We start from the raw sequence: 22333 nt of genomic DNA, 5'->3' as shown, positions 1-22333 counted from the left end.
AATTGTTTCAATAACATTTGAATTTAGAAACTAATTATAAATGAAGAAAAACTAAGTAGTTGCCTGATAGTATCTAAAACAAGTTTTATTTTTATTGTATTATTATACTTAATTTATGATTAACCAACCGATCATTTATCAAAATAAATAAAATCTTGTTAACAATACATGGTATATCCCCTGAAAAGGATGGATGGTTCACAACCAATTATTTCATGAGATAAAAGTCACGAGGGAGTAAACCCCGCCCCCCTCAGCTGTGGTGGGAATCCCCAAAAACATCCTCCTGCTGCTGGACGGTGCCTGGTGGCAAGTGGCAACGTTATAGGATTTGTTTTCTAATTGACTCGACTCACGAGCAAAGTGACTCATTTGGCCACTCGGTGGTCGCCTTACCAGACCAGGTACGTGTTATGTAAAGGAACGACAGCGACTTGTTTGGAGCGGAAAGTGTGTGGCCCATGTAGCTGGAACTCAAATAGCAATGCTAGTTAGCCAGCAATGCTAACGCTTTTCCGCTTTCGTTCGTCTTCTCGGCGCTATAATACATTTCTATGTATTTAAAAGCGTCATACAAGCGATCGAATGAATGGTGGGGTGAAGCTTAACGCCCGCAATGATTGAGTGCGCGGTTTTTGTTTTTAATCGCAGTATTTTGATATGCACGACTGGCTGCTGCTGGGCCCTCAGTGGTTGCAAGCACGTTGTTGTTTTGTTGACTTTCGTATTAGTCCATTTTAGTGGTTTTATCGGGATGACAAATAAACATCACCTTGAATGGGCTTGCTAGTCGAACGATTAGTATTAGCGACGAGTTTCCTCAATGACACAAATACTAATAAAATCCACAATGAGTCCCCCTCCCCCCATAAAGATCCGATATTATTCCACTTTGGGATTTGCTGTATCTACTGATATCAAACCAATTGTGACAGGGTTTTCCAGCAAGATTTTTCCCAGCATTAACTGCATCGTCTTCCACGAAATAATAAGTGTCGTCTTTACAGACACACAGGGTTTTCCTTGTTTCAATTGCAATCGTGGTGGCACCATTCTGATCTGTTGCTCATATGTAAAATACATGAATCTCATTAAATTTAAATCTTGCACTATGACAGTAATCTCCCCTCCATTGCGGGGGCTACGTTCCAAATCACCCCACAGTAAGTGAAGTCTGTTACCGGGTATATAGAAATGCTGTTATATAGAATTTAAAAACACACTAGGCTGTTTTTTTTATTGCATATACGGCACTTAATTTTTAAGGTCTTTAAACACATTTCAAATAACACATTCAAACAAATATTGTACCGTGGACTGAATCATCTATGTAGTTAAAGTAAAGAAACCACTTATTTCCTCTGAACTGCAAACTTTATCATCTCACAGTACTGTATACATCATGGCCAAAGATGTAAATTATAAAATGAACCTATGGCCTCTCTATAAGCGTAAAAAGGAGGATTGACATTCAGTAATCTTCTGCAAAAAGGGTAAAGCTGAGTTATTCAATATTATTCTTTAGTTAAATGTAGTGACAAATTAAGCTGCATGCCGCCATCTAGTGATGGACAGTGTAATTACACGCAAAATAAACAGGAGGCAGAAAAAATAAAAAAATCTGCAAAATAGTATAACAATTTGAACAAACTGCAAAATGTTTTAAATATCTCATTGATATTTTTGGACAAAAGTATACATCAGTACAGGAGAATCCACTCAACTATTGTTCCCCATGCAGTCTTATTTTCTCTTGACATGAAAGATGGACACAAGCATGGAGGACTTGTCTCTGACCCAGGGGTTCCTGAACAGTCAAGAATCATTCAGTGATATCTGGGAAAACCTGTAAGCTTCTTTTTTTTTAATTCTTCAATGGTAACATTTGACAGTGTGAAAACTGACTCATGCAGTTTTTGCTTTCTACCCCTAGCATGATAACCACCGTCCATCCTGTTGAGAATATTGACCCTTCCTGCATCAACCAGGTAACAGTGCTCGGTCTGCTTTTTCCTTGTTTACAAAACTCATGTATTTTTTTTTTCCCGCCTACCCCTCTCACGCAGCTCCCAGAATTATCAATGCCACTTGACGAAATCTTTAACATACCGGCGGAGGCGCTCACCAGCGAAGGCGTCCCCCCACCGGCCTCCACTGTGCCGGTCACCACAGACCATCCCGGGGAATATGACTTTCTGCTTCGCTTCCAAAAGTCTGGAACTGCCAAGTCAGTCACATCCACTGTAAGTTCCAGGACCAAACCTCTTAGATTAAAAGTACAGTATCATGAATATTATTTTTTCAGCCATGGTATTTGTTTGCTTGCACTATAGAGTGCCGAGGTTTTGATTCTGACGTTTGACGTTTAGTTAACTTTTTCTTTTTTTTTTTCTTTCCCCCCATATGACCAACCTTGGAAACCAGGGTGTATGTGTATGCCGCAATAACTAGCAAGGCAGTAGGTTGATGGCATGATAGTTTTAAGCCGAATTTTCTTGTTTTTTTCCCCTAATGTTTATGGCTGGTGTCTATAGACAACATTTTAAAATGTGTATCATTTTGTAATCCAAATATATATTAACAACATTGAACAAAGCCTGAACATTGGTCACTGTCATCTTTGGTGGCTGTGTGGTGACATTGTGTTTAAAATAAAATAATAACATTTTCGGTTTCATCCAAGAATTTTAATTTTGGTGCTGTAGTTTTGAAAATTCCCAAATGTTCCAAAAGTCAGTCAAATAAAATAAATATTAATTCTATTGCCTTAAAAAGTCAAAGAAACATGTCAAATGGTCCCACCCACCCCATAAAAATGTCTGTTATTCGCACTCTTTACTCCTGGCTCACGTGTATTGCTACATGGGTCTGCAGTAACGTTAGACCATGTGGGAAAAATGCGTCCATAAAAATCCACATATATTATTTAAAATTGAGTTATTTTGTTGGAATTACGGAATTTTTCAAACATTTCAAAATGTATTTTAGTTTTTTTTTTATTTTGATGGCATTCGACTGTGAAGCTTCCGCTGTATGTAGAGGCCTGAGACAAAAGGTTGCTGCCGAGGAATGTAATCCATGCTTGGCCCAGGCTAGTTTTGAATCCAAACATTCAACAGGCAAGTATGTGAAACATATTGGAGAACACGTTTTATAAAACTAAAAATCTTACCTCGGCATCCATTCCAAACGGCTCTTTTGTTTCTCTCTCTCATTGAGCCGTTGATTTTCATTCATTCTCGTCAAATAACATCAATCTCTGTCACGCAACGTGAGCCAATGGCATCGCTTGTGACGCAACCCGCAGCGCGCTCTGGTTGGCCCCTTTTTTTAAGTTAGGCTGACCTGGCCACACAAGTTACCTCCCTCCTCTGTCTCCCTGCTTGCGGCATGAGCCCAAGAGCTGTACATGACGGGACATGTTCCCCTCACTGCCTTCCTGCAGCACACAAAGGGTTAAAATGGACTTTGGTGAGATACCTCAAAAAAAAATAATGGTGTGTGTTTTCTGTCAGTTTTCCATGATGCTCAACAAGCTGTACTGCCAGCTGGCTAAAACCACCCCAGTGGAAGTTCTGGTGAGTAAAGAGCCGCCGGCGGGCGCCATCCTCAGAGCCATGGCCGTCTACAAGAAAACGGAGCACGTGGCCGACGTGGTACGCCGATGCCCCCACCACCAGAACCAGGATGGTACGCCTGCATGGACAATACTGCTGAGATCGAGAGTGCCGTAATTTCTTATTTTGAATGTTTTTCCCTACGATGGAAATTGAAAACCTATCTTTGTATTTTTATTCATGCTGCTCATTAAATCTGCTAAGTGATTTGTTGTAAATAATATATTTTTGAAAAATATTCTTGTGGTATGATTAAATTCCAACAATTATGAATCAATCGACTTTTTTTTTTTTTTAATTTAAATAAACGCTGACATACACTTTTAAAACATGTTTTGAATAATACCATAAAATTAAAAATGTATTTTACAGACAGATTTTTGAAATACTTATATTCTATTAAATAGAATAATTAATTAGATATAGTTGACTATAAATACTGTAATAGAATACATTTAGTTAAAATGAAATAGTTTTACTGCGCTGACATACGTCTTCCCAAACTCTATTCCAAAGGTCTAAAAATCATGTGTGATGCAATACTAAAAACAACGAGTTTACTCAGCCTCTTAATCTGCATGCAAATTAACCTATGTGGCTAACGTGCTTCCTTTTACATCGCAACATTACAGACATCAGGGCCATTGTCTATCGAGGATTTCTGCTTGTTGTCACTCCACCTGCCATGCCTTTAAGAGGCGGGGGTGGGGGGTGGGGGTTTCAGACTGTTAAATAGTTAAGAGATTCGCTCAAGATATTTTCTACACTTTGTAAAAATAACAATGCGGGGACTGAACAGTCGAATCCATTTGTGAAAAAAATGATGAAATTGTGTTGTACATATGTTGACGTCCAGCCGCAGAGTACAGCAGCCATCTGATCCGAATGGAGGGCAGCCAGAGGGTGCAGTATTTCGAGGACGTGTACACCAAGAGGCAGAGCGTGACCGTTCCCTACGAGCCCCCCCAGGTACGTCATCCTCGTAGGAGTGAACAGTAACTTTCCGACAACTATGGAAATAAGTTAACCACTGAAAAATCAGTCAAAACTAAGAAGCAGTCTCAAGTGTAATGATATACATGTTTGCCCTGCCGCCGCCCATGGTTACATTTTGCCAAAACCTTCATGCATGAATCCCCCATTAAATATTCTCTGTTTTTTAGTTGGGTTCTGAGATAACAACCATCCTACTCGGATTCATGTGCAACAGCTCCTGCATGGGGGGGATGAACCGCAGGCCCATCCTCACAATTTTGACTCTGGAGACCCCTGAGTAGGTTTTTGTGATTTGATTGTGTTGGACCATCACTTCCTCACTCATTACTGCCGTTATATCTTCTGTCCTTTCCAAGGGGGGTGATTTTGGGCCGGAGGTGTTTTGAGGTGCGCATTTGTGCATGTCCCGGCCGGGATCGCAAAACCGAAGAGGAGAACCACACCCAGATCGAAAATGGCACCAAGCAAACCAAGAAACGAAGTAGGTGTTCAAATTGCCCATATAATAGAACTTCAAACCTAAATGGCCTGTTTCTTTCAAACATGGCTTCTTGACGTTTTTTTTTTGCAGTTCTACTCAAGTTTTTTTTTATTCTGATGTATTCACAGAGAGCACACCAGCAGCGACCAGCGCTCCCGTTAAGAGGCCCAGTCCCACCTCCAGCGGGGAGGGGGACGACGACGAAATTTTTTATTTGCCGGTAAGTCACCACGTAGCTGAAATTTCAACTTCATTATTGTGTATTTTTAAACATTGTACAAATTTCCTTGCAGATTCGAGGGCGTGGCCGTTATGAGTTGTTTAAGCAGTTCAATGAAGGCCTGGAACGGCAGGACAAGAAAGGGTAAGAAGTTTGCCCGCAGGACGTGTCCATCAAATGACCCTCATGGGTTTTACAGCGAAACATTTTGATTCATTTTGCTTTCATAGGGTCATTTTGTTCAGTTCCAATGCAGTTTTACTTGAGTGAACCAATAAAGTCAAGAACCCATGCCATTATTCAAAGCAATCGTAGGGCTATTTTTTTTTCAGTTCCAGGGCGCCTTTGATTTTTTTTTTTTTTGTAGTCCTCGAAGTCAGTTTCAGTCAGTATCACGAAATTTGGTAGGCATGTCCATTATAACGTGGAACAACAACAATAAAAAAGTCTCAGAAAGACCCAAGGAATCAGCCATTTTGATTTGAAGCGGCCATTTTTGACAGTTTTATTGGTCATTCAGTTATTGGGGAGAAAATTCATCCCTAAGGCCAGTTTAACATATCCATTATCCTAACCGCTTTACAAAACAATGCTGCCTGGAGATAAGAGTGACCCAACCTAAGAGTCTTTCGCAATATTAGCCCCTCATTGGTTGATTTTTTTTTTTTCCATTTTGTTTTTCTTTAACTTGCGAGTAAGTTAATAAAAATTGTATTTTTTATTTTCTTAACTTTGCAGAAAAAAGTCGAATGTGGTGGGGGACCCGGACGTACCGATGCCGTCCAGTGGGAAGCGACTCATGCTCAAAGAAGAGCGCAGCGATACAGATTAAAAAGCCACCCCCCTCCAAAAAAAAAAAAAAAAAAAAAAAAAAAAAAATCATGGCCAAAAAAAGCAAATACGAATGTTCACTGTTATTTTTCTGTGTCATGAATAATTCCCTTTTTGTAATGGGTTCTTTTGTGTCATCAGATGTTTTATACTGTAGTCTGACACGGATTAGGTGCGCAGTAGGGTGGTCCTTCCAACGGGGTAAATTTTCAAATTTATATATTTTTTTTCAGCTCCAAACCCCTTGATGGAATTGTTGGGAAAAACTCCCCTGGTAAAAATGTTCCCAATTCTGACAAGATTTACCCCTGCCTCTGTGATCTGGAACTTTAGCCTCATCTTGTTTCATGGCTGATAAAAGGACAATAACATCGGTGCTGAAGTTTAAAATGCTCCTTGTTTCAACTATCCCACTCTGTCCAGGGATGGATTTTTCTAAAACCAAATCAATAGTTAAGGTCAAATTCATTTTTGTCGCGGGCCACATCATAATTCTAATTTCACTTGGAGGGCCGTTATGACTGTGAACCCATAGAAATAAATGTATGATCGCCTTACACACAACAAATTGATAGATAGATAGTTTTGACATCAGAAGCCAGTTCATAGTTTGTTATTTTCCAATTTATTCTAAAGGAAGGATTGGTAACAAATGCTTAAAATATCTTATGTTGTGTTGGCAGTGAAGACAATTTCAAAGACACGTCAACACACATGATTTGACTGGTTTGGATATTTGGTTTGGCACTGCAGACATATTTTACGGCATGGTGTTTTGATTTGTCATTTGGCCTAGGTCTTATCTTGAAATGATGGCTGCAGCTAAGCAGAGTTAGTTGATTGCTCCAACTGAAGACATTTCTGGCTCTTAATTTCACGCTGAAGAAGTAGTACTTGGACTTCTGATCTGCCATATTGAACAGAACAAGTTTTGATGTGACAACTTTTATACTTACCCTTTAAGACTAAATTTCACTACAAATGTCAGCCGTTATATCAGTTACCTCTAGACAAAAAACACACATTGGGTGTCATTGAGGCAGGGGTAAATCTTGTGAGATTTAGACAAAACTACAGCAGAATATTTTTTTTTTCAACTATTTCAACATATTTAGAGGATTGAACCTTAGAATTTACAACTTTTAATTTTAAGGACCACCCTAGACCGCCCTAGACTGCCCAGTCCTCCATTTGGAGCAGCTGTTTTCCTTTTTTTACATGTTTTTCCACGAATAAACATTATCATATAGGGTGTTTTTTATACCATGTCTGCAGTCCTACACACTTAAACTGTATGTGTCACTTAGCCTTACTTTATATCAATGACTAGAGTGAATTGCGAAAAGACGTGGTTAACGGTACATTCCACAGATAACAGGTGAATTTGTGAGTAGCCAACTGACCGTTTACTGTATTGCATTCTCTATAATCCAGAAAGTAGCCTTTAGCCTATATAGTTGTACCGTCATTTTGACCCCATTATGAAAATTTTCTTTTGGTTATATAGTTGACTTAAGTCGAATTTTAGTTTTTGTCTGCTACCTTGTTCTTGAAGACGCTAGTATTATTTAAACTGATTGTAAATCACTGATTATCAAAAAAAACAGTTACATGTAAATGTTGGTGTTTATGATTCAGAAAACATCATGGATCAATTTCAGGATCAGGTTATTATTGACAAATTACAAATTAACTATTATTATTTCAATATTTGGCCACCAGGTGTTCCCCTTTCTGAATAACGTCTAGTTATGCTGAGGCGCTGATGAAGACGAGGGGAGAGGTCAACAATCTGCATGAAGGCAATCCGTCCTTGCAATCTCGCCCTTATTACAATTTAGAAAGGTGGCGGGCATATCCACTTATCAATCAAAACCAGTTCCCAGGCTATGAATGACCTAATCTGGGAATACAGTATACCATTTATCATGCCAATGAAAGACTTTAAAGATTTCAATCAACCTCAGCACCTCCATAGAGTCTTACGCACAGGTGGTTCACGTGTGTCGACCTCAAGTGTACTAAGTAACCTTTTCTTTTTCCCCTTGGGATCAAATGCCAGTTGGTGAATACAAACAGCAGCAAATGTGACTTATCTCTACAGACGGTGCCAAACATTCGGCAAAGTGAAGCGCGGGAGGCAGTGTGTCCCCGGGGGTCTTAAAATAATCCCCGGGGGAGATGACTTTCAATCGAAAGCAAATTGGCTTCGAAGAAAGTGTCCTGCTTTATGGATATGCAACTATTGTCGAAGCAGCTGGCTTTGCAAAAGCTTCAGGCAGCAGTGAAAACAAGCAGAATTATAGTGCAGTCTTTAACAAGAATGAATGGTGAAGGAAAAACAAGCCACCACACCTGATGTGGATAGCCATGTGCCCCGAGTGATTGCAGCGAAGGAGAACTGTGAGAAGGAACACGAAGCGGCTCCACCATGGAGAAAACGGCACGGATTGAATCATACCCCGGTTTGCAGACACCACCAGCAGTGGCAGCTGAGTTCTGGAGACCCAGTGACCCCGAAGACTGCGCCGCCAACTTGATGGCAGCTTCTTGCACTCCGGGAGGCAAAAACCTGTTCAGTTCCAGTCGCAAGGCATCCGACGGTGCCAGCGCAGACTTCACAGCCGTACAATGCCGAAAAGTTCGGCCCCAAATCATCCATGCCCTTAAAACTCTACCCAACCAAGGTGAATGTGTAATCTAAAAACAAATCATTCTACTGACAGCTGCATGCCTCACTAACTTCGTAGACACGCCGAACCCTCTATATGAGGCTTCTTCCACCCAAAACGGGCCACTATGCCAAATGGACCCTTGCCCCAACCTCCCATAACCTCCACAAAATTGTTCCGTCTATCGGCTGGTGTCCTGCCAAATTGTCCTACTTCAATTGAAACGTCCTACCGAAGGCTAATTTGACAGCCAAAATACTACAGTGCGTTTTCAGCTTATGTTTAGATGCAGACTGGTAGGTAGAACTTTAAAAATTCCCTTAAGAAAATACTTACACAGGGGCGCAAGCAGGTAGAACGTCCTGACAATTGAATGAGTGTGATATACATTTCATCAACACTTTGCTCAAAAGATACTACAAGAAAACATACAGTGCTTAAAAGCTAGAACGGAAAACACACGTCAAAAGTATTTTTGAGGCAATGAAACAGTCAAATAAGACCGATCAATAAAAACGAAACGAAAATAGTCAGTGTTCACCGCTTTTAACCGTACGACAGGTCGGACAAAAAGTTACAAAATTCCTGCGAAAACATTTATCGGCGTTGTCCATTTATAGGACGTCTCGACGGGTAGGAAGTAACAGAACACCGGTCCTCCTCTAATTTCAAACGGGCTTCCGTCAGCGATTCCAGCTAAACTTTCACTAGCAGCCCCCCTCTTGGTGATTTCACCGTCATGCCCTATTTTCTCCAGTTCATAATTCTTTCCAATGATATAGAGATTCTATAGTAGCCTTCTTTTGACTGATACCTTTGAAATCCCTCTGGTGCTGTGGAAGCACTCTGCGGCTTATGCTGGAAGATGTAACAACAGAAATGTCAAGAAAAGCCTACTAGAACATCTGAACTTTATTTGGAGTTAACCAGGGGCATTTTCAATGGTGACAGGTGTGTGTTGATCCCATTTAACATGATTTGGTTTGGCTAACGCAGCCACATCCCCCGTTTATAAGAGGATGTGTACACGGTCGATTCTTTTTTACTTCTCTATAAAATACGAGTTGGATGGTGGAAAAGACGTTTTGAATCGACTTATCTTGGTCTATTTTTATGTCACAAAAACCTGGCATTTCAACAGGTGTTTGTCTATTTTTGATTTTTTTTATATCCACCGTACCCTGGATTCATGACATCGCTCCCCATGCTTTTGGTGTGTACTGTTTCGAGTCAATCGATATTCGGTGACTCTCTGATTCACGCGAGTATTCTTCCTGCATCATCCATGCTGAAAAATATTGCAGCAGACTCACTGCCGTGGGAGAAAACATCCACTCACACGGAGACAAACATAAAATGTTGCCGGGTTCAAATTCTGGCCGCGGCTACCTCAGTCGACGGGAAAATCGATAGGTTGATCTCGCGGCATTGAACAAAAGTATCCCTGAAGATCAGTTTATGCTTGTGCTCAACACTGACAAGGAAGCTGTACCGACCGCTCAATTTGTACATTGTCCTTGGCTTTTTGATACGCGGGTCAAATATAATTTCAAATAAATGGCGTTCTTGCTTGGTCGGGATGTGCGTTCCAATAGTCCTCCATTGCCTTCTCTCTACGTTCTAGAGGCGGAGTTATGGACATGATCCAATGGCAGTTTTATTATCATGGAGTTCAAAGTTTTGCTATCCCTTGAGTGGCGGCATCGGTGCACAAACAACGGTCCCCTGAAGGCTTTTTCTAAGCGAAAGGCAAATGCAATGAGTCACAAGGTCCTTCTTCGCTCCAAATGGCATTATTTGCTGTCCAGGCAGAAGCCTTCTGGAACATGGCCAGCGCAAGTTAAGGCAACGCTACAGAACAGCAACTTTGGATTTCACTGAAATGTGCATAATTGCATCATCTGTATCTCAAGATGTTGCAAAGACACTCGTCATGTCAAAACGGCCACGTCAGACATTTTTGCAGTTCATATGGTGGCACACAGCAATTGAGTTACCGACGTGTGATTATGGACCACAGACATGTAAGGAACCGCACGGCACATTTTGTATTACCGACAACCCACACAGATGTAACGTTGCCGTACGTAGGAAAGGTCACAAGGATTTCTGGTCAACTTGGACAGAATTATATCGAAGGGCTTTGACCGCCGTGGTGTCATGGTCACTGACCTGACAGAAAATGTGTATGCGCGTAGAAGCAAGAGAACTGTGGAAACTGACAATGTGGAGACTGAAACTTGCTTTTTCTTTTTGTTTTCTGTTCCCTACAGTAACAGAGAGAGCTCAAGGATGGCTTAGGGCAGTAGATGAGCAGAAGCAGAGATGGTAAAATAGAAGACTTGGCTGTCATGTTCTTGGCCATCTGCCCTGCTGCCTGCCATGGCCCTTTGACGATCAATACGAGGCAGACATATTCTATAACCATCTGTGACTGTGTTTCTAATAATTCCCTATAATCTCCATGCAGTAGGAAATATAGTATCTTTTATCTTTATAGATTGGTTTTCCGACCATCCCTGACTCGCGAAAGCCGAATTTTGTCTCCTTGACAATGGAGCTTTGTCATGGTGAGAGTCAACGATAGGCAGATAAAGTCAACTCTAAGTTGCACTCCGAAAGATGCAGAGGTACTCGCTTCCACTTTCCCCCTTCATCTCCGACGGAGTGTTTTGGCTTGGTTTTTTTTAACTGCAAGAAATAGAAAAATAACTTGCAGCATTTCTCCCTTAACCATCAGGAGCTTAATCCTCAGTGAATGCATTTGCAGTGTGTACATACTGCACGTGCATAATACATATATATATATATGTGCATGAGAGTGAGACAACCTTCCACACCATTGCTAGAGTGAAAGGAAGCTCTTTTGTTGTCTTTCTGCTAGATGTATTTGCGCAATGTTGACATTTATCACTCGAGCAGGCCCAAATGCGTCTCATCATTCTGGTTGTTGAAAATCCAAAAGGGAGTCAATTTGTGAAAATTGGAGTCTCTTTTCTCCCTATTTAGATCTCATCCTCCATCCCTGCCTTCCTCTCTTTGCGGTCTAGTGAAGGCTCAGGTGACGGTAGAGGGTTTATAATGCTGAGAATTGAGGATTTAAGACTATTTGGAGATGAGATAGCCCCCTGTTGTGTGTCTGGGCGAGACTGGCTAACTGAGTGTGTGTACGTGTGCCTGTATAATGTAGTTCCATCCCACATATCTTTCATGAGGTACTCATCAACAGCTGTCTCGTTTATCACTCAGGCAAATATTGGAAAGCGTCTGGAGTTGGCCAAAGGACATTATGTTATTACTGTAGCTCTTAAGGGAACCAAGGTCCTTTCCAGTCCCCCCAAAAACTATTTTAAAAAACGGTGCATTATTTAATGTACTGCACCACATAGCTGCGTTTGTATACCGTGACCATACAAATCGAGAGGCAGAGCTAGAAATGCATGGTCATGGACAACCACAATGTATCCCACCAGGTGTCCTCTTGATGTATCTTTGAGGAAAAAAATGTTGCAATTTGATTAATATCGACACAGGTTTTGGGCCATGTTTAGTAGTGTTAGTTTAGTAGTCAAAATCAGAAAGTGATCCAAATAAAATCTGTATTCTGCGGGAGAGTATGGCCAACTATGAATCCGGTGGTCGGTCAATCGACTTTATTTAGATTTTAAAAAATGAATAAATAAAAAAATACATATTTTACATAATTACATAATAATATTAATAATAATAACTGTCATATTAATTAATGATTTATTTGTCTTTATTTTTAGCCTAGCAAGCCTAAACTACAAGACCAAAGCATTAATGTATAATAAATCTGATATTGCTTATTGCAATGAAGCTTAATTTATTGCTTGTTTTCGTTAGAAAAAAAAAAAAAAAACATGCTATGAGGACCATGACAAAATAATTGCATGTTAACTCATTCACTGCCAGACACTTTCAGAACCTCTTTTACCGTAACGTTTGAAAAAAAATAGAAAAAAAAAAAAAAAAATTCCTAGGATTGAATGGCTGGACTGTGAAAAGACAAGTAAATTAATCAATGGCAGTGAATGAGTTAATCACAATAAAAAATAACCTTAGTGAGCATAACCTTGGCCTTTTGGAGCTTTTCTATGAATCCTCTCTCACAATCCATCTGAATTCAAACCAATTGACCGGCCTGCTGAGAACACCACAACGGTCTCTTTAGTGTGAAAACAATCATGTTGTGGCACTGTGGCACCAAGAAGAAAGCGCGGAGGAAGAAAGGGTTGGAGATTAGAAGGAGAAAGTGGGTGATGTAGGGGTTAGAGACTGACAGAAAGGCAACACGTCATTTGGAATTCACAGTTGGGTGTTTGGGCGTGCTGAGCCACGTTTGTGTCTGATCTTGCTTTGAATTCTAAAACACTTGAGTTGTGCTCCCAAACTCCTTTCTTCTCCTCTGACTCTTTGCATTTTCAAGTTCTTCTCCTAGTTGATGTTTCACATTTAACCGAGATGCTCGAGTGATAATAGCTCCAGTGGTGCTTTGAGATTGTGAGTTTAATTTGTTCGGTGACTCAAAACATTTATATCAAATCATCTTTTCCAATTGAAATCAATGGAAATGCCATTAATCCGTTCTAGCCCAAAAAAAAAACAGAGGGACTGAGAGAAAACGTAGCAAGACTTGAATACGAAGAAAAAAGCCAAAACGGGGTGCCGTGGCCGCTGGGAACATGAGTAAGTAATAATACAACGGACACAGTCGCAATCGAGTACATGTACACTTTGCTGGAGAAGCATCACCGGCACAAATGCTCCAAAAGTTCCACCATGCATTAACTGTAATCTCTCTCTTGCATCAACATGCTCTATTTTTCAATCATGTGAGAATTGGATTCATGTCCAACTATGTACCAACACGAGCATCCCTTAGAGGGGTGAACTGTCAAAGAGCAATGCAAGGAGGAGGCGACGGAGTGTTCCTTATTCCTCACTGAATTTTATTCATTTGAATCCATGAAATAAACATGAGCGAGGCAAAGGCTAAGGCCACAAGACCGCATGGGTGCATAGCATTAAGCTTTGTCCTACTCGAGCGGTTATTACATGTTGTTATTGTCATAAAATCGGAGTTGTCCGATTATGTGATACGTGTATTAGTCTGTGCATTTCGGCTACACGAACGGGGGAAGCGCTCGTATTTGACATTGATTGATGTGGCTCAAGTCCCTGAACAGCCCCTTGGATCATGTTTGGAGTGTCGGTGAGAATTTTTTGCGGGCCGTGGAAGCCAGCACATTGGTAGGCTCATACGTGAAGCCAACAGGGAGAAATAAAGAGCCCCCGTGCTACATATGTTTGTGTGTATCCATGCATGGGCTGCTTGAGCAAATACAAGTTGCAAAAAAGGTTTTCCGTGTTTTCATTTAAGTGTGTTGGTGCATCTTTTTATTCAAGGCAAAAGTAAAAGCACCTGGCACCGTTTGTAATTATTAATGACCAGAGGCAACGTCCTTCTGTTATTATTCTGTCAACTCCTAAAATTTTTCCCAAGCATGCAATGTTTTTACAGTTAAGCCGGTTTATGAATGAGGCGGCTGAGAAAAGTACAAGTAAAAGCCATTTTAAAACGCTCACCAATTCCATCACAGCCACTGCTCTAACATCAGCACCGAGGAGCATCTATTTTTGCTGAGTAACAACACAACACTTTGAGGCACACTTGGCATATGGCGTTTCAATCAGTCTTTAAACACGGCTGCTCAATTTCGATGGTCTTTTGAGCTTCCGATGGTATCGTGCAACGCTATAAATAGAAGTATACAACAACAACAAAAACGGCAACAGAACCAGGAAGTAAAGAAACAACCGGTACTAACGCCACTGAAGTGATTACAGATGGTCATTTGAAGTAGTTGACAGAAACTGTTTAGTCTTTAATGTCAAATGGAGACACCAGTGAGGAGAAGAAAAGCATTTCGGGCTTTGGCCCTTATTTCTCAAGAAATTATATCCAATTAAGATAAGGCTGCTGTTATGGTGACTGTTAATGGACTCCTTTTAATTGACTCATGCAACATCTAAATTCTACGTCGCCTTCTTACCTTATCAAAGGAAGCTGACTAATATCTATTACCAGTTTTACTTGGTGCACTCTAAAAACAATTGGGTTTAAAATAACACAATTTTGGGTCAAAAATGGAACGAGACACAACTTGGGTCAATTCGTCCCAACTTTCTTGGTTGTTTTTGCCGAAAACAACCCCAAAAATTGGTAGTTTTGTCCAACACAACCCCCCAAAAATGGAGTTTTGTACCAAATAATGCAAGAAAGTGGGTAAAATTTACCCAATTTGTGTATCGGTCCATTTTTGACCCAAAATTGTGTTATTTTTAACCAAATTGTTTTTTAGAGTGTAAAATGTCAGTGCCTCACAAATCTACAAGGAGTCATAATTCCAATTACTAGATGCGTAACACTTTCAATCCCAAGCCTGTATTTCCTCACCAGAGAAGAAGAGAGAGCTGGTCTGGCAAGAAGCCAGGACCAAATCGGGTCAGGAAAATGGTGTTCTTCAGGTAAAATAGGAAGCAGATTACATGTTTACCGATATACTATCAGCCATAAAAAAATTGCAAATTAAGTCGCCACCAACACCAATCTCAAAAGTACACAATGATACATTTTTTCACATGAACTGTTAACAGTTCGTTTTGAAGTGTATGCGTTTTTACTAAATTCAAAAAACATGCATACATCCAATGCTTAACAGGTTACAGGCTTGCATCTTACAGAGGGGATGCATCAGGTGTAATTTACTGCCCCTTATTGCGCTCTGTTCACACAGGTGTGAGCCAACCTGTTAATTGTTAGGATTTTGAATGACATGCAGGACAAACATATGGCATTAAAATCTTGGAATGATTTGATTTTTGTGAATGAGTTCTATCACTTGATGCTGGTTAGCTGTTCAACAGTTTTGTGCCATCCTTGAATAGGAATTCAAGCTATAACATCAGCTATGGTAGATAAAACATCACACAGTAAGGTCTTGCTGATGCAGAAGAAACAACGACGATTGCATCGTGGAAAATATTTTTGAAATAAACTGTGCATCTTCTGTACACATTTTAGCATAAGCCAATGCTAGAAATAATATTCAAAGGTGAAGGGGGGAAATACATGGCTCAATTTTACTACCCGACTACCCGAAGCATGCACTTGTTGCACATTCTGTCTCTGATTGGATGTCCATACTAAAACATTAAAACATTCCTCTTGGGTGAAGAGGACACTTAAGGTTTTATTGATACAGATGCCATCATCAGTTCTGCTTGTTGCTGTGAGTTATACATTGAATCCTAATACGTTATACATAATGGAACAATTCTAGCCACCCAGTTTCTCAGACCAAACGGAAAGCAGTGGGGTAGAATACAGCACCGCACATTCACTTTTATACCTTTCCTGTCAGGAGTGATTCATTGCGGCGCATGTCACAAGAAAGTGTCGTTGTAATGCCTTTTTCTAGTCAAGGACATATTGTAAGAATAAATTCAGCCTTTGGTGAAAAATAATCATCAATGTCGAAATATAATGCCAGTTGTGCCTTTTCTCGTAAGGGGGTAAAAAAAAAAAAAAAAGAATTTATCGATAAAAGCTGAAGCTTCCCAAACATCCTGTGTGTCAGGGACTGTCATGTTCGCGTTTGATCAGATGAGAATATTCTAGAGTGAGGAAAAGGGAGTTCAAGTGATGGAATAAATCAATAATGAGCTTGGAGCAAAAAGATATGCTACTGTCATTTGAACCAAGTTTGGAGCGCTCCTGTTTGGAACAGACGAGCCGTGTCTGCTTCTGCTGCGTATAACACTAAAAGGCGCTGAAGCTTACAGCAGGCTCACAAACACTTGTCGTTGATAAATCGAATAGTGCAGTTTGTTTAATGTTTGCAATTAGTGTTAGGCTGTTCATAACAAGACTGTGAAACAAGAAAGTGAGTTCATTTCTTCCGACATTATTATTATTACAGTCAATTATTCTTTAATGTGTACAGCTGAGTACAGTTTGCTGTCTTGCTTCCCCACAGTTGGGAAGCGCAGTTTGCTTTGAAGTCACTGTGTGACAACATTATAATCAAATAAACATTCCGTACTGTGTGTGGTAAGATTCCACCAATACAACAGAAATCTAGCCAGGACAATGACAGAGAGACTTTTATCCCTATTACAATTAAGATAGGGCGGGGGAAATGTGCTAATATTGTTGCTAAAACTAATCTAGGTGCGATTCACAATACTTAACAAGAAATCTCAGGCATCGTTTTAATAAACTCATTTTTCCCAACACTGGTGGAAATGTTACACTAATCTCTGCAAATTACCCACTAAATTACCTTTTGTATCTCAAAATGGGCGCCCTGCTGTTTTTAGCAGTCAGACATTAACGCTACAATCAACCATTTAATTTGCGCTGGTAAAACAAGATGTAAGATATAGTGAAGAAGGAAGCGGAGATAATGAAGAATCCATAAGACGCAGGCGGTGATGTTATATTGGCTTTCAAATTAATTTCTTTGCATTAAATTGAGTGTTTATAGATTTTGAATTCCCCACGTACAAAAAATGGCCCCAAAAATGACCAGATTACAGTTAATTCATCTTGTATGATGACTAAACTATTTTATGAAATCATTTTTCTCTGTGATCATACATTTTTAAGAAGGCAGATTATTTGATAATGACCTGCTAATTGCAAAGCTCAAGGTAGTGGCTTCGGGCCTGATGAGACCTTTAGTAGCACCTCTATTAAAAAAGGACACGCTTCTAACCTTTTCCTTCAATGTCATTACAAAACAACATTGATAACCAAGGCCTGACGTCGTCCATTAGATGCCATCGTGGAATGACATTTCCCACAAGTCTTGTCAGCATCAGCTTTTGGTGCACATAAAAATTGGCAGCGAGTTTAACAGTTACAAACTGCAAAATAAGGTTCTTGTTGATCCAATATTTTCTCACTCAGAACTGCAGGAATATGAGGAATGTGGAACAAATTCATTAAATGTAGCGGGATTTTCACTGACCTATCAAGTAGTCTATCAGTTGACTTTACTACTCCACAATGAGGTTTCGGAGTGTGATGTTGACATGGCAAAGGTTTCCCGGAAACACAGCGTCAAGAACGCAATGCTGTGCATTTTTGCTCAGTCTGAAACTACCATCACAACACAGCGGCACACTTCTAACAGTGACTAGTTCAAGTCGACTCGACTCATCACATTGTTGTCAAAAACTAAATCTGAAATTGGGTAAACCCGGGGCAGTAATATTCTCTGTATTCCAAAAATGTTGTCGATAAGCAAATGAACCTGGTACATTTGCTTTTTAGCGTAAATGAATCGATTTCGTGCTGCAAGACAGCAGGAATGAACCCTTTTGCCACCCAGGAAACCGCAGCCAAATGATAAGAGATACCCTGCTTGGAGAGTCGACTATCTGATCTTTTAAAGAGGACTATTAAAAATACATTCACTTTCCCTCTTTTAGGAGCTTCCTGCAATTACTCCATGGGTTAAAGATATATTAGTTTAATTTCTTGCCATCCTGGTTCCACTTTCTCTCTTTTACCTGGATGTGCGGCCGCACACTCACACACATGTATCTGTCATCTTTGAAAAGCAGATGGCTGTTTTCCGGTACCACATGGCCAACATTGAGGAAATGAGGGGAGTTCTTTAAGGAGGAAATTACTTTCAATCTGCTGTTCAAACCGCAGCTCCTCCTAATGTCCCCTCCCCCCATCAACTCAATCCCACTTTTGGCCCCAATCCGAACTATTAAGTGTGGCACTAGGTCTACATTTACCATATCGAGCTTCAGTTTTTTATTATGTAAATATGTTACATCTAATTAACATGTCACCCATGAGTTTATAATTGATAAACAGATGAGGAAAACACTGCTTGGCAGTGCAATCCAAAAAAGTTTAGGTTAATATAACACATTTTAATCATGTGCAAGTTCAACTAATGTGTTTTTTTTTTCAGTGAAGCTGGGAATTCGAGGTCATAGTCACGCTCTCCAAACTTCAGCCCCCCTGCCCAATTTCTATGGAGAGTCACATTCATTATTCGTCATGGAAGTCAGTCTGTGTGCGGTATAGGGATATGGAACAGCAGAGGGAGTAGAGACTTTTGAAACGGGGTTGATGATATTAGAGGTCTTTTTATGCATCAGCTGTATGATTCCATTCCGTTTTGATGGGCTGCAGTAGATCACATTAGATTAGATAACCTGTAAATCAACATTTTCTCATTGGAATTGGGTATGACATAAAAAAAAATTAAAGCTCAACCTGCTTCCATAAGAAGTAATGGAAATATAATGCAATCCAAGATTCAACTGTTGACGTCATAAATGATTTATCAAGTCTGCTGGTAATGTTTTCAGCAATGTTTTAACGTAATAAAAATCGAATCAGTTATCTGATAGCTGTTAATATTAAAAGGTGAACTTTGATTATGAGTGAGGGACTCATGAATTATTTTTTTAGAGACTCACTGAACTGAAGTCCCATAAAATATCAGGACAATCCATATTTTTATCACATCAGATAGACTACTGTAATATTCTTGATTTGGGATTTGCCTGGCCGCCCTTTGTCATAAAAAAAATCCCTTTTTGTCATTTTTGTTAAAACTGTATGATCTCTGGGCCGATTTTGTACCTTTAATTTTCATTTCAAGAAACCACCACGGCCGAGGAAAAACAACCAACCCACAGCGGGCACACCTGTGCGGCCTCGTGCTGTGATGCAGTTACGTGTTACATTGGTCTTGAGGAACTTTGCTGAAACTGTTGAGGAATATCCAACTCCGGTTAGCAACAAAAGTTAAAAAGATGGAATTGGACAGAACACTTCAGAGGCGGAGGGCCCACAGGCAGCTGAGAGGTTTCAGAACAAATACGGAATTAGCAACGTTTCTGCTTGACATAAGTTTATCACCTTTTTCTGTTTTTTTAATTGATTGTACATCCCCAAAAATAAAAATTAAAAACAAAAATATGTAGGAGCATGGCTTTGGTCAGAGATTCAGGTGGGGTGAGGGATGTCGCTTGGTAAGACTATGCGACCAGTTTTAAAAAAACAAACCCTCCCTTTAAACGAGAGCACATTACTCCAGTTTTAACTTTGTTTTGATTGTTTCCTGGTCATTTCATGTTCATTTTAAACTCCATTTACTTGTTTTGAAGTCCTTTCACGGTTTTCATTCATACAGTAAACATACAGGCTCCACTTATGCTCTTGTTCGCTCCAGTCAGCAGACCAAATGCTATTAGTTGTCCCGAAGGTCGGCTAAAAGCTCAGAGGTGATCGTGCCTTCCCAGTTGCTGCTCCAAAGCAGAATGAACTACCACTATATAGCACACTGGCTCCCTCAAATGGCTCTCTCGATAATTTTTTATAAATCTCATTCTAAAACACACTGTTATTCTGTGAATTACAGCATGCAATCATGCAATCTGGCCTTGTATATTTTAATTTTGGCAGGGCTTTGGTTCCTCATCTTTTATGTAAACTATTTTATTTCTGCTGCACGCTGCTTTGTTCAAAACCTGTTGTTTTTAAAGTTCCATGTAAATGAAGTTGATATGCTAAAGGTCGAACTGCAGGTGTTTTCAGCAACAGACAAACGGCTGGCTAGCTGGCTAGCTAGCTAGCTAGATAGATAGATCGATAGAAAGAGCTCAATGTGTTGACCTGACAACTTGTACGTCCACATACACAGTTTAAAACAACAGCAATAGTTTACCAAAGTGAAAAAGAAAGCAATGTCATGGCTGAAATTGGCATTAATTCATCAATACTGGTACTCACAATGTGGAGCATGATGTAGTCCCCCAGGCGCGGCGCACTGTCGATGCGAACGAGGATGCCGTCTTTGATGGTTGTGCTAAAACCTACCGCCAGCCGGTCTGTCCGCGTACTGGGCCTTTCGTTATTAGGCCACGTGTATGTGATCAGACCTCCTCCTTTGCCGAAGATGTAGGTGGTGCCAGCTGTGGAAACACAAGGAAAACACAAACAAACCCATGGTAAGTACATTGGGGCAAAAACCTATCCAGTTTTGTTCTAATCAGCTCATCACCACTTCTTGGGTGATTTCACTCTCAGCTTCATCTATCTACGACCAATCCAAGTCTTACTGTAAATACATCCCATCCCTGGGATTGGCAGGCACTTAAGACAGACGCAAATACGTCTCCCAATCCTCATGTAGCTTATACGTATGAGATAAGGAAATAAAGAACAGTCGCTGGCATAAGAAGGAAGAAAAACAGAGAAACAATAAAAAATGAGAACACCTAGCCTGGGTTTACTGAGCAAAATTGAAACCAATAGGGGGAAACTAAAGCATTCAGTTTGATCAAGCTTGGCCAGAAGCCACATTTTTTGTTTGTCGCATTCTTTTTTTCATCTTTTTATCATAGCATTAAAAGTGAAACTTTTTTTTTAACCTTTGATGGTTGGAGTTATTTCCTAAATCGTCCTAATCTACTTAACGTAATCCTTGAGCCACTTTATCTATGTCACCGAAAAATATTAGTAGCTGTTTATGCAAACAAACCAACCTTAAAAACTGTTCTATTGACCAATTGGATCTTTGCACCAATGCGTTTATTTCTCATCAGCCTCAGTGAACCTCACAGTTTCACTCCTTTCCAAGTCACCTAAACATCTGCCTTGGCCTTGTGATGGTTGCCCAGCTGTCGCACTTTCCCCCCCATGAAGCAGCCAGCAGTGTGTGCTCCATGGTCCGTAACACCCCGGAGACGACACAAACATATGGAGGAGGGCAAGTAAGACAGAATTGAGGCTCTACCCACCAGATGAGTGTCTGTTTGCCCGCAGAAACGCAAACAGGTCAGGTTTTTGCAAACCTCAGGAGTCAGAAATGCAAATTGCAAGCGCATGCCCGCCTTCGTTATGACAAAACGTCCTCAGTTGGCTTCAAACAACTGTTTGCCTGCGTGTAAGTCCACAAGGCTGACAGACACGTTCTTAGTAAATAGAACCATAGTAGTCAGTCACTGGCATTTCTGTCATTGAAGCAAATGTTTACTTTGTGTACCACCTGCACATTTTCTGAATGGCAAAACATCTTGCCGAAAATACGACTGCTGCCAGAAGGACAGCAGATCGCAGCCTGCAGCCACATTGCAACGGATGTGTCCCTCACCGTCTCGTCGCCTCAGATTTCTTCTTGCCAAAACAGTTTACGCAGACTTGGGATGCGCTTCTCCGTCAAACTTCCCAATCGCATCTAGCACACTCTCTTTTTTTTTCTGGAGTGGAAGACGATGACGAGCGGCAAAGATACAAGCACCCCAGGGAGCCAATTATCACGTTGAGATTTACTTAGCGTTTCTGGAGGACAATGTACCAAGGGCCTGAAACACCCACAGGAAGCCATACACAAACTAGTGACGCACACAGGCGAGGCAGGCGGGCGTATGGCGGCACAAATGCACATCGTGT

General features: G+C 40.5%; 2 protein-coding genes across 13 annotated transcripts in view; one reads left to right on the top strand and one right to left on the bottom strand.

Annotated features, from left to right (window-relative positions):
- Nucleotides 1-22333, bottom strand: part of nrxn3b (neurexin 3b) — a 221780-nt gene that overhangs the window by 49486 nt on the left and 149961 nt on the right. For all 11 annotated transcript variants that reach the window (XR_015084051.1, XR_015084052.1, XM_086019782.1 and 8 more), the window contains one exon: nt 20672-20853. Coding sequence is in view for 9 of the 11 variants with exons in the window: in XM_086019782.1 (XP_085875908.1) it covers nt 20672-20853 (182 nt within the window). In the remaining 2 variants the exon portion in view is untranslated. The remainder of the gene's footprint in view (nt 1-20671; nt 20854-22333) is intronic.
- Nucleotides 236-7397, top strand: tp53 (tumor protein p53). 2 transcript variants are annotated; one of them, XM_086019783.1, is made up of 11 exons: nt 236-404; nt 1766-1848; nt 1934-1988; nt 2067-2243; nt 3516-3690; nt 4474-4586; nt 4781-4890; nt 4970-5094; nt 5223-5314; nt 5388-5458; nt 6053-7397. In XM_086019783.1, exons 2-11 carry the CDS (start codon nt 1766-1768, stop codon nt 6144-6146), a joined length of 1095 nt encoding a protein of 364 aa, XP_085875909.1. In that variant the 5' UTR covers nt 236-404; the 3' UTR covers nt 6147-7397. The 2 variants fall into 2 exon arrangements, with proteins under 2 accessions (XP_085875909.1, XP_085875910.1); XM_086019784.1 differs by having other exon boundaries at nt 237-404; nt 1742-1848.

Source organism: Filicampus tigris, chromosome 20, assembly GCF_054856515.1.
Source record: "Filicampus tigris isolate MCC_2025a chromosome 20, RoL_Ftig_1.0, whole genome shotgun sequence".
NCBI lineage: Eukaryota > Metazoa > Chordata > Actinopteri > Syngnathiformes > Syngnathidae > Filicampus > Filicampus tigris.
The sequence above is the reverse complement of the archived record's forward strand: the minus strand, read 5'-3'. Positions and strand labels throughout refer to the sequence as shown.

Excerpts from the sequence above, each read along its gene's own strand:
- tp53 (XM_086019783.1), top strand. The coding sequence starts at position 1,766 with ATGGACACAAGCATGGAGGACTTGTCTCTGACCCAGGGGTTCCTGAAC. Across the intron at positions 1,849-1,933 it reads AGTGATATCTGGGAAAACCT|CATGATAACCACCGTCCATC; the intron begins GTAAGCTTCTTT and ends TTCTACCCCTAG. Across the intron at positions 4,891-4,969 it reads TTGACTCTGGAGACCCCTGA|GGGGGTGATTTTGGGCCGGA; the intron begins GTAGGTTTTTGT and ends GTCCTTTCCAAG.